The 12,989-nt window shown below is 42.6% G+C and overlaps 3 protein-coding genes across 3 annotated transcripts; 2 read left to right on the forward strand and 1 right to left on the reverse strand. All coding sequences in view use genetic code 11, as the record gives it.

Annotated features, from left to right (window-relative positions):
• Nucleotides 1–398: 398 nt before the first annotated feature.
• On the forward strand, nucleotides 399–2,496 carry EGR_04075 (26S protease regulatory subunit 7; the record flags this gene model as incomplete). The annotated part of the gene is made up of 7 exons (XM_024493324.1): nucleotides 399–468; nucleotides 501–538; nucleotides 569–650; nucleotides 687–761; nucleotides 800–1,125; nucleotides 1,345–1,897; nucleotides 2,339–2,496. The coding sequence occupies 7 exons, from the start codon at nucleotides 399–401 to the stop codon at nucleotides 2,494–2,496; spliced, it is 1,302 nt and encodes a 433-aa protein (XP_024352238.1).
• Nucleotides 2,497–2,728: 232 nt separating this feature from the next.
• On the forward strand, nucleotides 2,729–4,394 carry EGR_04076 (Deoxyuridine 5'-triphosphate nucleotidohydrolase; the record flags this gene model as incomplete). Its single annotated transcript, XM_024493325.1, has 4 exons — nucleotides 2,729–2,852; nucleotides 3,581–3,619; nucleotides 3,893–4,074; nucleotides 4,116–4,394. The coding sequence occupies 4 exons, from the start codon at nucleotides 2,729–2,731 to the stop codon at nucleotides 4,392–4,394; spliced, it is 624 nt and encodes a 207-aa protein (XP_024352239.1).
• A 206-nt stretch (nucleotides 4,395–4,600) lies between these two features.
• On the reverse strand, nucleotides 4,601–8,578 carry EGR_04077 (neuroendocrine protein 7b2; the record flags this gene model as incomplete). Its single annotated transcript, XM_024493326.1, has 4 exons — nucleotides 4,601–4,681; nucleotides 4,756–4,857; nucleotides 7,575–8,167; nucleotides 8,383–8,578. The coding sequence occupies 4 exons, from the start codon at nucleotides 8,576–8,578 to the stop codon at nucleotides 4,601–4,603; spliced, it is 972 nt and encodes a 323-aa protein (XP_024352240.1).
• Between the last annotated feature and the right edge of the window lie 4,411 nt (nucleotides 8,579–12,989).

Consider the following 12,989-nt stretch of genomic DNA (forward strand, 5'->3'; position numbering starts at 1 on the left):
AGAATCAGGCCTCGTCAGCTCTTGCTACGCTTTCGTGTACACTGCCACCGACATATGCACTTTTGTTGGTCACGGACTTCCTTACTGCTGACAGGGGCAAACCATACCCGGAAGTCGCGGTAACCCTGTCTGGATCCATTTCATGTTCACAATGATTCAGCTGAACCACCACCTTATAGCGGCTATTCAAAAATTTTAAATGCTTGCACTTTTTGGACTCAACGCTAAAGTAAACGCACATTATATTTGATGCTTTGAAATTAGCAAAAATATCTAAATAATGCTAGTGTTTACCTGCTATTCATATATTCAATTAAACAGCTTGCCGTTGTTTTCATTATTTTGCTTAATCGTACAGCAGCCTTGAAAATTCCAAGCAGCCGTCATTGCAGTCAAAAATGGGTAAGGATTATCTAGGAGAGGATCAGAGGCGCGTTAAAGATGATAAAGATGAGAAGGAGATAAAGGGTAACCCCTTTTTGTTATGGTTTATTCTTTAGCTCTTGACGAAGGTGATATCGCTCTTTTGAAGACATATGTAAGCTAGTTTTACTTCCAATTTCTCCAGGGAGCTGCTCCCTACAATGAGGAAATTAAGAAGTGTGAGGATGATATTAACAGTATAATGAAGCGTGTCAATGAACTTACTGGTTTGTTAATGCTATGCTTATTACTTCTTCACTTAGGCATTAAGGAATCAGACACTGGTCTCGCTCCACCTGCTCTTTGGGATCTGGTTGCTGATAAAGTTTGTTTATCGAGTAAGCTTTTATGTTTTCGCCCCATAAATCTTTTCTAGGTGACCATCCCCTTCAGGTTGCGCGATGCACAAAGATAATAAATGCGGATTCTGAGGAGCCAAAGTACATCATCAATGTGAAGCAATTTGCCAAGTTTGTCGTTGATCTAGCTGAATCCGTGGCACCAACTGATATTGAAGAAGGGATGCGTGTGGGTGTGGATCGAACCAAGTATCAAATTCACATTCCACTACCTCCCAAGATCGATCCCTCTGTTACTATGATGCAAGTTGAGGATAAACCGGATGTAACCTACAGTGATGTCGGTGGTTGCAAGGAACAGATTGAGAAGCTGAGAGAAGTTGTCGAGCTTCCCCTTCTCCACGTAAGTGGAAATATTATGCAATTTTTATACAACTTTCTGGTTTATTGCATCCCTGATTTGTACCGCAATTAAGTTGCTTGTTTTACCTGAACTTATATAGACGTAAACAGTTATTTATCCTGGGTAATCAAGGCATCATTTACTTTGACTAGCATATCGTTTAAGCAGGTGGGGATTATCTAGATTGACGTTAGTATTTTCGCATTGTTGCACTTGCAGCCGGAAAAATTTGTCAGTCTCGGCATAGAGCCTCCAAAAGGCGTGTTGCTCTACGGTCCTCCCGGCACCGGCAAGACGCTGTGTGCACGCGCAGTCGCCAACCGTACAGACGCCTGTTTTATTCGTGTAATTGGTTCGGAGTTGGTGCAAAAATATGTCGGTGAAGGGGCTCGAATGGTGCGTGAGCTCTTTGAACTGGCTCGCTCCAAGAAGGCCTGCATTATCTTCTTTGACGAAATTGACGCTATTGGTGGTGCCCGTTTCGACGATGGTGCCGGTGGTGACAATGAGGTGCAGCGAACCATGTTGGAACTGATTAACCAGTTGGACGGCTTTGATCCTCGGGGCAACATTAAAGTACTCATGGCAACCAATCGACCAGACACCCTTGATCCTGCTCTCGTTCGTCCGGGTCGTCTTGACCGGAAAATCGAGTTTGGTCTCCCTGATCTTCCAGGCAGGACGCATATTTTCAAGATTCATGCAAGGTCAATGTCCGTGGAGAAGGATATTCGCTATGAGCTTTTGGCTCGCTTATGCCCAAATAGCACTGGTATGCGTGTCCATATTGTGCTTTGTCTTGGAAATCTTAATAGCGCAAATGTCTTTTTATTTCAACTTTTGCTAATTGCTAAAGCACTATCTCCTTTCCGTGTAAAATACGGTTGTTCAGGTACTTAGTGTTAGATTTTTGTGTCTTTCATGCTTGAGAGTTTTAGGCACGGGTTATTGCTACTGAATTAGAATCAGTGCTGTTGCTAAAAGCATGATGATTTAACTTTGATTTAATCATTAGCAATCAAATTAACGCTTTGATCGGATCGAGAGCTGATGCTGATAAAAGTATTTGAAGTCACTCTAGTTCGCTTTATCTAGTGAGCCTTCTCACTTTCCTTGATCCATAAGCACTTGTGATGTTAATTCTTCTATCATAAGTTATTGGTGTCTTAGGGCATTATGTAGCAATGGTTGTTTTCTCTGCATCTACTCACAGGCGCTGAAATTCGAAGCGTGTGCACTGAGGCCGGGATGTTCGCCATACGAGCACGCTGCAAGATGGCCACAGAGAAGGATTTCCTGGATGCAGTGAATAAGGTGATCAAGTCTTATGCAAAGTTCAGTGCTACGCCCCGCTACATGACCTACAACTAGTTATGAGAGCCATTTTGCGTTTGCTGTATTCATTTTTCGATAATCATTACTTTAGTAGAAATGATGTTGCTTTACCATGGTAACAGCGTGGGGTGTGCCTGTGTGCACGTAAGGGGTCATCGTCCGCATGTGCTCGGTCAGCGTTAGTCTCGTATTATTTAGTTCCTAAGGCCAATCCCCTGGCGAGGTAGATTCTGCCTGTTGTTCGTTTCCACCACCAATACTCTCATGTATGCGTCAAGTACGATGTGCCCTACGGAGTGGGGATTGTGGTGTCTCACAGGTCCCGTTTAGTGCTGAAGCCGTCGAGCTACCAAGCGCGGACCCAGCTTTAATCTCCGTGTTTTGTGTCTTTGGTTAGTTTTGTTCGGCATCCATGTCTGAACAACAGTAAAGCTACCAAATGTACCTCTAGCTGGGGTTCCAAAGGAGTGTTTGGCTAACAATTTAGGGCTAGCAAAATCTGCCACCATGAAGTGTATAGTGGGGATAGGAGAGTTCCTGCCGGGCATAAATTGATCTTGGATAGTAAAAATAAATTACTGCAAGACAAATTGGGTACGTTCTCTTAGGAACCCAAGGACGAGATGCTTCAATGTAAGGCTTAAACTCACTGCCTCCTAAGTCAGAGTAAGTGCATTCAAAAATTATATCCGAACTAAAATAAGCTCAAATAACTTTAAAATCCTTGGTAGCACGGTTGGACAAGGCAATAATTCTTTCCTATGAAATCAATATTTCCCATGGATGTTAATGCGGTCAGTCGGAAGTGACTGTCATAGCCTTCACTTAAAACCTAAGTGGCAGCAAAATCACTTAAAACTGCTTTTTTCGGTCTTGCTTGATTTTCTTTTTAACCTATTTTTTGGAGTCTGCCTATGATATTTGGAACTGTTCAGACCAATGTCTTGAAACCGGCATATTTCTTCTTCCTTAAGTATGGTGCATTTAGAGGTACAAATATTTAATTGTAGGCAAATAAATTTTAAATTCAAAACTACTGGTTACCAAAACACTTCTTCAAGAAAAAGGCGATTTTTCTGCACCAATTGTATTAGCTCTTAGGACCTTCGAAATTAAATAGTGGCGGTCTGCTTTTTGTTCATTCTGCGTCGGTTTTCAGGTAATATGTATGGTTACATAGTTTAAGTGGTTCTTGTGCGTAAGATTTGTCTCGTCTGTTCAGTTCCTGGTCGTCTACATCTGCAAAATGTAGTATACGGTTGTTTTTTTGCGGTTCTTAAGTGTCTCAGACGAGTTCTCTACGAAGTGCTATTAGATGTTATTTTTTTCTGAACATTTAACTGTAGTGTCTATGTTGTTAGTTAGGATGATTTTAACTGATTGTTTAAATGGCACGGAGCGCTTTTGCATTTCGAAAATTCTCACTTCTTAGAATTCATTTCTGTCATGGCTACTGCCGTTCTCGATCAACCGGTTCTTCGCTTTCGTAAAGTCTCTAACCTCGCTTACACCCCTACCCGCGGCTCTGAGTTGGCAGCCGGCTACGACCTCTACAGCTCTGTTGACTGTGTAGTTAAAGTTGGCGGCCGTACGCTGATCAACACAGACATTCAGGTACGCTCACCATCCCCTTTCCGCATTCGTGACCCCCTTAGATCGCTTTGCCCCCCGGCTGCTATGGTCGGATAGCTCCCCGCAGTGGATTGGCTCTGAAGCATGGCATCGACGTGGGTGCCGGAGTTGTAGATCAGGACTATCGTGGCAATATCATGGTGATCCTTTTCAATTTTGGTGACGAAGACTTCCACGTCAAACGGGGTGACCGGATCGCTCAACTTATCTGCGAGCGCATCTTCATACCCTCTCTAAAGGAATGCCAGACTCTGGATGAAACAAAACGCGGTGCCAATGGATATGGCTCTACCGGCGTGTGACCAGCGTTTTTATGTCGAGATTACTGGTCGGAATTCAAGAAAGTAATAAATATTTTTTGTATTTTCTCTAGTTTGACATAGATTGAGACGTATACGCTCGGACAGTAACAGATCACAAATGGACATGTATAAATGATTGCTAAAACACGTGACTAGAGACGATACTAGAATATGACATTGACTATTGCCAAGGGATGTTCGGTATGTTAGCCTCTTGAGAAACGGGGTCCCGCCTTCTTGACTATACTTCGTAGTCGATTGCCCCCAGAGTAGGGATTCTCGTGAATCTAAAGTTACAAAAAAATAGGACTAAGTCAGTGCTTCCTTTTGCTGTTCTTTGGAGGGAATGGGGGGGTCTTACCGTTGATCTGGGCTTGTGGTGGTTCTTCTTTGCCACCACGTCCGAGCGTTTGTGACCACGAAGATAGGGATTTTCCCCGAGAAGTGTCTCCTGAAGTCTGCGCTGTAGTCGGTGGGGAAATTGTTTTATTTAATAAAAGGACAGGTAATGCAGGTGTTTGAAGGCACTTTAGTACAAGTGGGATGTCACTAGATTGTCCTGGTGGCGACTATAGGCTTTTCAGCCTTGGGTCAATAGGTTAAGGCAGCGAGATGCGAACCTGCGAGAGTGGTTTCCTCGTTCGACCACTTGAGCAAATGGTTTACCCCTTCAGCTCTCTTCTGCATTGTCGTGTACACATTTCTAGTTTTTACCGTTTTAGGTGGCTAAAGCATGACACCTTCCTTGGGTGGTTTAGCGGCGTTTTATCAGCGTTTATACAAGTTTGGCTTAATCAATCCATATTGGTAAAGTAGGTGACGCCTCCCATATAATTAAGTAGTAGTTAACTAAATTCAGATTAATAACTATGTAAGTACTCCACAGTTGCATACTGTCAGCCTAAGCCAAGCGCGCTTCTGTTTTGCCCTCCATCTAATTGCAAAGGAAAGTGTTTCTCACCTGAACAGCTAGGTATAATCGTTCAACGAAATGGAGCAGTCTGTGCTTTTTGAGGTCTCAAAAAGGTTAATCGACAAAAAAATCAAACAAGTGGGATTTCCGTACTTCATTTATTGGCTCAACCTCATTTGAATTTCCATTAATGTTTTTCACGTTTGTATGTATAGAAAATTTAACTCAAGGCAAGCATAAGCCACTTCGTGACTCTATTGGTTAAGGGAGCCTGGAGTACCTTCCGTTTTTCGCGAGAAAGATCCCGTTCTGTAAAACACCACTCTCTGTGTAATTTGACTTTTGGATATTACATTGAGAGAAGGGTCAAACCGATTCTTACAACCTTCACTGTGAGATCTGAGGCAAATTTATGGGCATTAACTAAGCTAAACGGAACATCGCGTTCAGTCACGCTAAAGACACCTCTGGTAACAATTTTCACTTAGTAGAAAAAGGGAAATGGCGACTCTCGGCTGTCTGCCAAGAGAAATGTGTTTTATAAAAGCAAATGTAGATGAAAATCAACTTTTGAACTAATCGGTGTGAGTCATTCTATAAGACCGCATTATTTTACCATCCTTTACGGTTTACACTGTGTAATACTTTAATAATTGTTTGTTTAACTCTCGGTCTTGGTGACGCGACACTGAGTGGCTCCTCCAATGTACTACCGCCGGGTGGCTTGGCCCTCGGGCGATGCCGGTAGCACCAAGCCCTCCTCTACGTCGGCAATACATATCCTGCCCGCGCATTGTCTTCCTTCGTCTACAGGAATGTCTTGAGGAGCTACAACTTAGTCAATCGACGCGAGCAGAAATTTGGTTCCTATGCTGCTCACCCGATGGTAGGGTAGCCTAAGTATAGGAATATGGAAAAGAACTACCCACCTCGAGGGAGATATAATTCAAGACCAAGGTTACTGGCATCTTTAAACTATGCTTTTTCGGGAAAAGGAGAGTTCATTTTATGCTTCATCAAACACCACCTGAAAAAGGCTCTTTTTCATCCCTCCGTCTACGTAGAATCGTTGAATCGAATAAAGCACTCCTATGTAATCCAGCAAAATTGCTTTGACTCTCCTGATAGAAGGCTCGGCAGAGCCGCGCAAACTGCGATTTTTGCGTCAGTGTTGACAAGCTGGATCGAGATTTACTCCGATTTTCTCTCATCTTCCTTATGAGGTGGTCTTCATTGTCGGGGCTTTTACATTTGCATGTTTATTTGGTTAGATAATGCGGTCTTTGTAAAGAATGCCCACAATTTGTTGACGTCCTATTTTATGAGGACAGAGCGTTCAAAGCCATAACATGACCTCAAGTCACACTTTATGACATGCATAGCGGCTTTGCAATGGCAGAAACATAATTCAAATATAGGTATAAAAACAATAAAGGGAAGTAGAACAGAGTTTAGCGATATTCTCATTAATGAAACATCAAGCAACCTCTTTATCACTAAGTAGTGCGAGATTTCATCTATCGCCTTTTTAAACTTTAGCCGAATTCTTCAGTAGAATGCGACAAAAACAAGTTTTTTTAATGCTTTTTTTCTCCAGAAGATGAAGCCTTCTAAAAGTAGAATTAGATAAAACAAATTGGGTTCCATTTCAAATCGGAGGCGTGCCGGGGTAGTTTTTTACCGTTGTGATTTCTAATAAGGTTTTTCAACTTTTCAAAGTGGCTACCCGTTTTACCTGACAAATTTATTGTATTTTCTTCTGCCAACCTGTCTATGACTTTCGGCTCGGCCGTTCCGATTAGATTATGGGGGGAAAGGGGCTATGTAATACGTTGGTTTTGGTAACGGGCCACTGAGGGACTCCGTCACTTTCCTCCGCAGGGCGGTCCGGCATCCTAGCAGTGCCGGTACTCCCCACCCCCCAGCCCTTCTGTACGTCGATAATACATATTCTTGCCGTGTTTCGTCTCTTCTTTCGACTTCAAGGAAGTCTCAGGGCGCCACACACATCGTGTGAATATCTTCGGTTCTTGCAGATCGCAAAGTGCAAGAGGCGATAACGAAAAGATCACGAAGTAGCCTGTTCGTCTCATATCCTTCACAGTCAATCTTCCTTGAAATTAACAAAGGCGTAATTTTTTTATAATATAGCACAACTACGTAAATTTTCACCCCTGATGGCTAAAAGGGGGAAAAAGGTCAAGGTTATAAATTAGGTCTCAGCTGATTGCTTTCTAACGCATATAATAATGGGGTGCTTTGCTCACCCGGTGAAGACTTCTGAGTGTTCCTTTGCTGCCCCGAGTCAGCCTCGGGCATGACTCCATGTGCTCCTCATCGCACAAGCACTCGCCATTTTGCATTCTTCGCAGGATCCAGTTCCTATTAAACTCCGCCGTGTTGACTACACCTCCGTCACAGGGTGTGGCTAGGATGGCAGGATCATAGCCAATGGGGCAGGGATTGGGGGGGTCACAGTAGGCCGGCAGCTGGTCCATCTTCACTTCCGATTTCGGTCTCGGTTTCGGTGCTATCAACACTTCTTCCCTGTCATCGTCTTCGTCTTCCTCTTGGGCCTGTGCCCCAAACACCGCATAGTCCATCCATCGACCAACCTCGGAGGAACCGCCAGACACTCGATGAGTGCCCCACGTGGAATCCTGTGGAGCGAACTCGCTTCCTGCGTAAGCTGGGTAGACAAGCGCCCGAGCTGGTGTGTTGTTGGTTGTCGATGTCTGTTGCTCAGACAACCAGGATTGGAAACGCTTCGCAGCCATGTTGGTGTCCGGATCAACCGCGATATCCCGGGCAAACGCGAGGCTACCCAACAGGCGGTCCCAGGCGTCGTTGTTGGCCATGTCTGCAAAACCAGTAAATCGGCGCATCTATTACCATCGGATTCTCCTCTTACCCCTTTCACCAGTGGCAGTATGCAGCAGTCTGGATGCCCCAGGAGACGCGCATAAATTGCATAAAGGCTGCCATCGAAATCTTACAACAGAGTTCTACGAGCCAAAATGCCAATCCTTCAAAAGTATGGAGAAAACACATTTACACGAATGACGCTGCAATTACCTTCGTAATCCTCCCCACTTTCGTATTCCCGGAGGATTGGATTCACCTGGTAAAAATCCGGTGAGGTAACCACGTAGTCCAGAACGTAAGCGCCATTGGGATAGCTCCGACGGAAGGCATCGTGCACCTCCCGGTTTCGAAGATCCAAATCCGCCATGTAGGCATCGTAATTGCTGCCTCTTGCTGATGCTACCATGGCGCACACACACATTACGAGCAAACTTCTCATCTTTATAAGGGGAAGGTTGAAAACAATAAACTAGAATGGTGAATTAACAAAGAAAAATTTCAATCGTACTTATTAATGGTGTTGTTGAAAGTAGTAACATCGATGAAACGGATGAACTGGTTACGCTGAGGGAATCTACTTTTCTTGGTTATACGTCAAGTGAGGGGCTTTGTCAACCGACACCAATGGCAGGTGAAAGGTGGCCCCAGGTAATGTATTGGTGCATTTTATCAGCTAATGTTAAGGTTTATCCATGGAAATATTTGCCTCCACGAAAATGCCAGGTTTTGTTTAAATGAGCAATATCGACTAGGGCAGCGCAAAGTTTAAACTAACTTACCAGTTTATTTATTTATTTTCCTAAAAACCGACCATTCAGCCTTTCAGTTTTAACATTTGACTGCACGGGAAATGGGCCTTTAAAGGGAATGCAGATGGATTGTTTACCGTGAAAGTGGACAGGCTATGTTTACTTTCCGAGAAGGAGAATTCCAGACAGTACACAAGAGTAATTGAAATATCTTTGAAAAGAAATTTTTGAAATGCTGGTTTTTAAGTTGGTGCAGATGGTAGAAAATTTTAACCTTTTAAAAGCAAATCAGTACCAATTCTGACAGGTCAGCTTTAGCTGGCCGTTTACGAAAAAACCAAATTGCGGAAGGAGGTATAGTCGAGTTAATTCTAAAAAACATTTAGGCTATGTTCTACAAAACTTTTTCACTCAACAGGGGTACAATACTTCAATTGCTTAACTCTCTGTTTCGGTAAGGGGCGGCCTAGGGGCTCAACCGGTGTGCTTCCGCCAGGCAGCCTGGTCTCCGGACAATGTCAGTAGTCCCAAGCCCCACTGTACGTTGGTAGCACACTTTTCCCTCCGTATTTTATATTTCATCTTCAGGGAAGTCGCGGAGTTACAGTGGATTCTAACATTTTCCTTTGATAAAGTATCTATGGAAGTGGAACTTTAGAGAGGGTCGCAAGAGTAACTGCACATCTTTTTGGGCATTTCCATTTAGTTTAGTTTATTTACCAGAAGTATGTGAAACGATTTGCTGTCATTAGGTCTACTATTTGCTGTTGCAGCCAAGTTCATTTATCCGCGTTTTCGTGTTAACATCCAAGAAACGCTTAATTTTAGATTGATTCCCCCTAAGAAACGGTTATTGTTCTGTTTTCTTCTTTAGGAAGCATGATAAAATGATGTCTAGCTAATTCTTCAAAAGAATATATTCATTTTGCAGTTGACAATGGCCAACACCAGACGCCCGAACGAATCAAGCGGTTAATTTAAGGGGCCTAAAAATGTAAAAGACAAACTCGACTCCTTAGCAGACCATGGAAAAGTATTTGCTGTAACATCTTACCTTCCGCATTGAGAAGCTCATGGGCGACTGGGCAGGACAAAATAGGTGAGGAAGAAGGCGTGCCATCGACTCCCCATTTGGACCAATGGGAAGTCTCGATTTAAGTGGGGATGGTGAAGCTGACCAATCGCATTTCAGTGTCCTCATCTTCTGTGGATTGAATACGCCGCAGGGCAGAGCTTGAGTAAGTTTATTGCCAAAATTAGCACATTAATGTGACTTGAGCCATCACAAATCAGTCCCATTAGTGATAATTGAACAATTACCGTGCTTGTTATATACGACCGCCCTTAGCTGAATTCATAGTCTGAGACATTATAATTCCCCTCCCCATTCCAAGTTTAGGCAAACACTCCTGAAAAGTAATTGAAATACGGAAAGTGTCCGCTATAGAGCATTTAATAGGCCTTTAGCACTGAACCCCAAATGAGGCCCCTACATTAAATTTCGCTTTCCAAACAAAGTGATATTCAGAATTTTCAGCCAAACCCAAAGCACATGCTTTTGCCAATAAAATAAGGTACGAAGTCACCATGATGCAAACTAACTGTAGCATCTTCATGTCCTCCTTGCGGAGCATGAAACACGCTAAGATGCTTAGCGACTAAAGTAGACGAGCTGCCACAAGAGGTGCCACAAACGCTGCCCAGAAGGCCAGATCATATGGTAGACGAATATTTTGTTTATTCGTATATTAAGCATGAAAATTCTGTATTCTTTGAAGGCTTTGGCTTGATTTGAGAGCAAGAAAAATGAATTCGCTTTATTTCCGTTAGTAACCCACCAAACTTTTCGGATATTTATGATGAGGTGCTGGCTGAAACCATTTAGCCTAGCATTTCCCTCAGAAAATATCCACCTTACTAAAGCACCACTGAAATTTGTGCAACGATTTATCACGATTGTTGACATCATTAAACTTGTGAGAAGTTCTTTGGCATATTTCTGGCACAATGGCGAATTTTCTCCCAACTGGCTGAAGAGTGCTGTAACGGTATACACTATGAAACGGAAATTGGAGGTGTTCAATATACTGACAAAAGAGTACATCACTTGTCACAGTTGCCAAGTTTATATTGACAGTCACGTATATTTATAATACCTAGGGGTACTGTATAAGGCGTAAAAAGAACAGTTTTTAAGCTAAACAGATTAAGATAGTTTTAAATTTTATTGTGGCTTGTTAAAAAATATATAAACTTTATTCATCTTGAGGCTAAGCATAGGTGCAATTTTGCCTGATTTATAATCTATATAATGGTTTATAGAGGTCCCATGAAAATCTTTTGATTTCCCGTAAAACAGTAACAAAATAATTTAGTTGATAATAATCAGCAACACCCACCTACATTTGCACATAGTTTTGATTTCATTTGCCTAGATCACCGCGTTTTAATGGACCTCAACGCTAATGGAAACAAATCCGCTCTTGCGAATGGTTTGAATGAATGTATGGAGTGAATCAGGCTCAGAAATGTAAATTGCATTATACCTGGTTTAATTGCTTTTATATGATGACCAGTGACATTTAGATTCTCCTTCGAAGAGTTGAGGATTAGTGTGTTTCCCAGCACTTTATTGCAGAGTTAAATGCAGCATAGAGTAGCATCAATAATTCGGACGTTTTGCTCTTGTTTGCCACAATTCCATAATTATTGACCTTTGCTCGGCCGCGCTTTGCAAGTATATTTAAATTGAATTGTGGGTAACAGCGCAAATCGCCCTCTACATGGGTTTTTGAAATAGTCACTTGTTGACAAATGAGGCTATAATTCCTTTTTTTACCCTTTGGTTGTTATTTAGTGTATCTAAACTTAAATTATGAGTGTCAGTCCAAAACCTGTTGCGATTTAAAATATGTGTAGACGTTCACCCTTCGCAGCAATGTAGCATTGCCTTTACACTTGATCAACACCGGGAATCAAGATTCGTTCTCAGATAGGTGCGTAGATATGGGAGTTAATTGGGTCGACCTCAAAAATGCTTGAAAGATTAGTGGAAATTCCCCATAAGGGCTGGACGTGTTGCACTAATTCAGGAATTTGGTAACTGAAAATATTTTTCATGGTAGAGCGAGTTCCAAATGGGAAAATATGGAGAAATCCAATTTACAGTACATGGAAACTGGCCGGTGGTAAGTGTTTACGGAATCCGTTGGTGGCAGGATGACTAGCAACAGTCTTTGCACAATTACAACTAATTGAACGGTCTGAATCCAAGAAAATGGCAGATACGAACTGCGAGTCTTGATCGTGGTAGTAGTGGTAAACTGGTCGATCCACCGTTAGTGGAGGTGTGGCTATATGGTGTGTGACGGTCTTTACAGACAACCTGATAGTTAATCCAGTAAAAGGAGGGAAAGGATCACAGATATCCAATCTGATGCTTAAAACACTTGTCAGTGACAAGAATGTACTGGCACGGTAAAGGTTGCAAGGCATTGCCCATCGTTATAAATGGTTTATATAGTCGGCCAAATCAATCAATCACAGACTGCCTTTGAGGTGTGTCAAACATTTGGATAGGAAAGCGGCCAAGTGTTCAATGATGTTGGGAAGAAGCGTTTTGGTCTGTTAGTGGGAACGTTGCATATAACTGCGTTATTACTTCAGGAAAAATTGCATAAAATAGGGGATGGGTGATAGATTAGTTTGTTCACCCTGGAATCGGAGCTGGAAAATTTCAAATCAAAAGCCTTTTTCTCTAAGTGGTTTGTCCGGCACAGTACAATACATCAACGACAACGCTCTGCCTTTATTCGATCTGAGGCATATCGGTGGTAAGTGGTGAGAGAATTTATAAGTATCTAGTCATGTTTTGGCGAGAAATGGTCGGATGCAGTATTTGGAATGTGTGGCATAGATTTGGGATCGGTATGTGGCGAATAGCAAGGCCATCAAAGAGGCTGATGAAGTGCTTGACGGCAAAACAGACTGCCAACAGCTCTCTCTCTAGCATACTGCATCTTGTTTACATGGATTGAAAGCATTACAAGACGAGGGCCAGCGACAGAA

This window comes from Echinococcus granulosus (genome assembly GCF_000524195.1).
Source record: "Echinococcus granulosus chromosome Unknown EG_S00024, whole genome shotgun sequence".
Lineage (NCBI taxonomy): Eukaryota > Metazoa > Platyhelminthes > Cestoda > Cyclophyllidea > Taeniidae > Echinococcus > Echinococcus granulosus.